Raw genomic sequence first — 2,386 nt, forward strand, 5'->3', positions numbered from 1 at the left:
TGAGCGGTAGTAAAATCGTAAAAGTAGTCAATTTAATAAAAGTCGTAAAAACGCTCAAAATATGATTTTTTTAGACGTAAAATTACGCGCTGTACACCATACAACAGGTTAAAATAGTCTACGATGCATAGTTTTTGAGATATTGAGTAATAAATTTAAGAATAAGGAGGCTTGAAACATAAGCACTATATCCGATTCTGACCAAAAAATCAAAATTTTTCAATTTTATCAAAAACTGATACAATATGTAAAATTACTCGTACAATTCGCCTGTACAAACCGTTTTGACCTAAAACACATAGTTTTCAAGTTATGACTTTTTTTATGAAAAACTAATGTTTATATTATATGTRRTTTATAATATTTTTTTTATTATTAGTCATCTCCATGTTTGAATGGCGCCGAATGCATCGACGGGCTCAACAGCTACACCTGTAACTGCACCGACACCGGCTACACCGGCACCCATTGCGAGACAAACATCAACGATTGCATTGGCGACCCTTGCGAAAACGGCGCTTCCTGCGAAGACAAAGTCAAGGATTACGAATGCCACTGCTACGCCGGCTACACCGGCAAAAATTGCGAAATCGACATCAACGAATGCGACAGTAATCCGTGCAAACACAACGGCACTTGTTACGAACACTCGAACCAAACCCTCTACCAACTCACTTACACAAATCTTCCTGAAATATTCRCATCGAAATTCAGCTATGACAAAGCCGCCGGTTATGAATGTCAATGTGTMGAAGGCGTCACAGGCGAAAATTGCGAAATTGACATTAATGAATGCGAAAGTTCGCCGTGTTTTGAAGGCACATGTGTGGATAAAATCGGAGGATTTGTCTGCGACTGTGATGAAGGTTTCGAGGGTGAAAGATGCGATATTGATATCAACGAATGCGAACGTTACAAGCCTTGCCTTTATGGGAAATGTTGGGATAGAAGAGCGTCGTATTATTGCGAATGCGATACGAATTACGGCGGGAAAAACTGTTCGGTTGGATTGACAGGTTGCGATACGAATCCKTGTTTGAATTCGGGGACTTGTAAACCGTATTTGATCGATGAAAATATCCACCGATTTAATTGCTCTTGCCCTCATGGGTATTACGGACAAGTGTGTGAGCAAATCACGACAATGTCGCTATCGGGGAAGTCCCTGATTATTGTAAAYACATCACGGGAAGAAGGCTATGACATTCAATTCCGGTTTAAGACAACACTAGGCGATGGATTATTAGCTTTGGGCAAAGGTTTGACTTACTATATCCTCGAGTTGTCTCGAGGGCGTCTAAATCTGCACTCAAGTTTATTGAATAAATGGGAAGGCGTTTTTATTGGATCGAATTTAAATGACAGTCAATGGCAACGCGTTTTTGTAGCGATTAATTCGACTCATCTTGTTTTATCAGCGAATGACGAACAGACAATCTATCCGATTAGTTTTAACGAAATTTCAAACGGTACTACCTATACGAGTTTTCCCTTGACGTACATTGGGGGAATCCCAAGTAATTTGAAAAAATTGACTCATGGTAAACCGTATTTAGTCGGTTGTACCGAAGACGTGCTTATTAACGGCGAATGGATTTTACCAGAGASCAAAAATCCGGCTCTCACTTTCCAAGAAGTGGCAAAAACGTGTCAGAGACAACCTCAATGTAATCCGAATCCGTGCCATTCAGGGGGGCACTGCACCGATCTCTGGCTCGGTTTTAGGTGTACTTGTGGACGGCCCTATTTGGGGGACACTTGCCAATACAGTAATAAATTTAATTCAATTCGAAAACAAATTTTACGAATTTTGGATTCCAGATTATACAGCTGCGACTTTCGGTTATGAAAACATAACCAATTCTTTGGTGACGGTTTATGTGGATAGTGCTGCAAGACGTGCTGTTCGTACTATAGTAGACATAAGCATGTTTATAAGGACGAGACAACCCAAAGGTCAAATTTTTTATTTGGGGTCCTTGCCGAGGACAATGAATCCAGCTGAGGAGACGTATATTGCGGCACAATTAGAAGGGGGCGAATTATTAGTCAGGATACAGTTTAATGGCACTCCCGAGGCCTATACTGTAGGCGGCGTGAAGCTTGATAATGGGTACGATCATTTAATTGAGGTAAGCATTCAGCAAAAAAAAAAAAAACAATTTTAGTCTTTTTACAAGATTTTATTTAACTTACTTTGTCTGTCTGCACAAAATCTTGCAGTCAAATTTTGCATACACACGCAATTCGCGTGACAATACAATAATTTTTACWTTAATTAATAATTTATAAACAATTATCCAAGAGGCCGTTATTTAAAAAATGTGTACAATTAATTCAAATTAAAAAAAAATCTTGTAGTTGCAGTAATTCCTATAAGTAATTC

General features: G+C 38.9%; 1 protein-coding gene across 2 annotated transcripts in view; it reads left to right on the forward strand.

Annotated features, from left to right (window-relative positions):
* LOC123007958 (protein crumbs) overlaps positions 1-2,386 on the forward strand; it is a 14,886-nt gene that overhangs the window by 7,762 nt on the left and 4,738 nt on the right. For both annotated transcript variants that reach the window (XM_044403497.1, XM_044403499.1), the window contains exons 7-8: positions 380-1,769; positions 1,822-2,132. In XM_044403497.1, coding sequence (XP_044259432.1) covers positions 380-1,769; positions 1,822-2,132 — 1,701 coding nt within the window. The remainder of the gene's footprint in view (positions 1-379; positions 1,770-1,821; positions 2,133-2,386) is intronic.

This window comes from Tribolium madens, unplaced genomic scaffold, assembly GCF_015345945.1.
Source record: "Tribolium madens isolate multiple individuals breed KSU strain unplaced genomic scaffold, Tmad_KSU_1.1 Scaffold_3;HRSCAF=73;Tcas5.2_LG2, whole genome shotgun sequence".
Classification (NCBI taxonomy): domain Eukaryota; kingdom Metazoa; phylum Arthropoda; class Insecta; order Coleoptera; family Tenebrionidae; genus Tribolium; species Tribolium madens.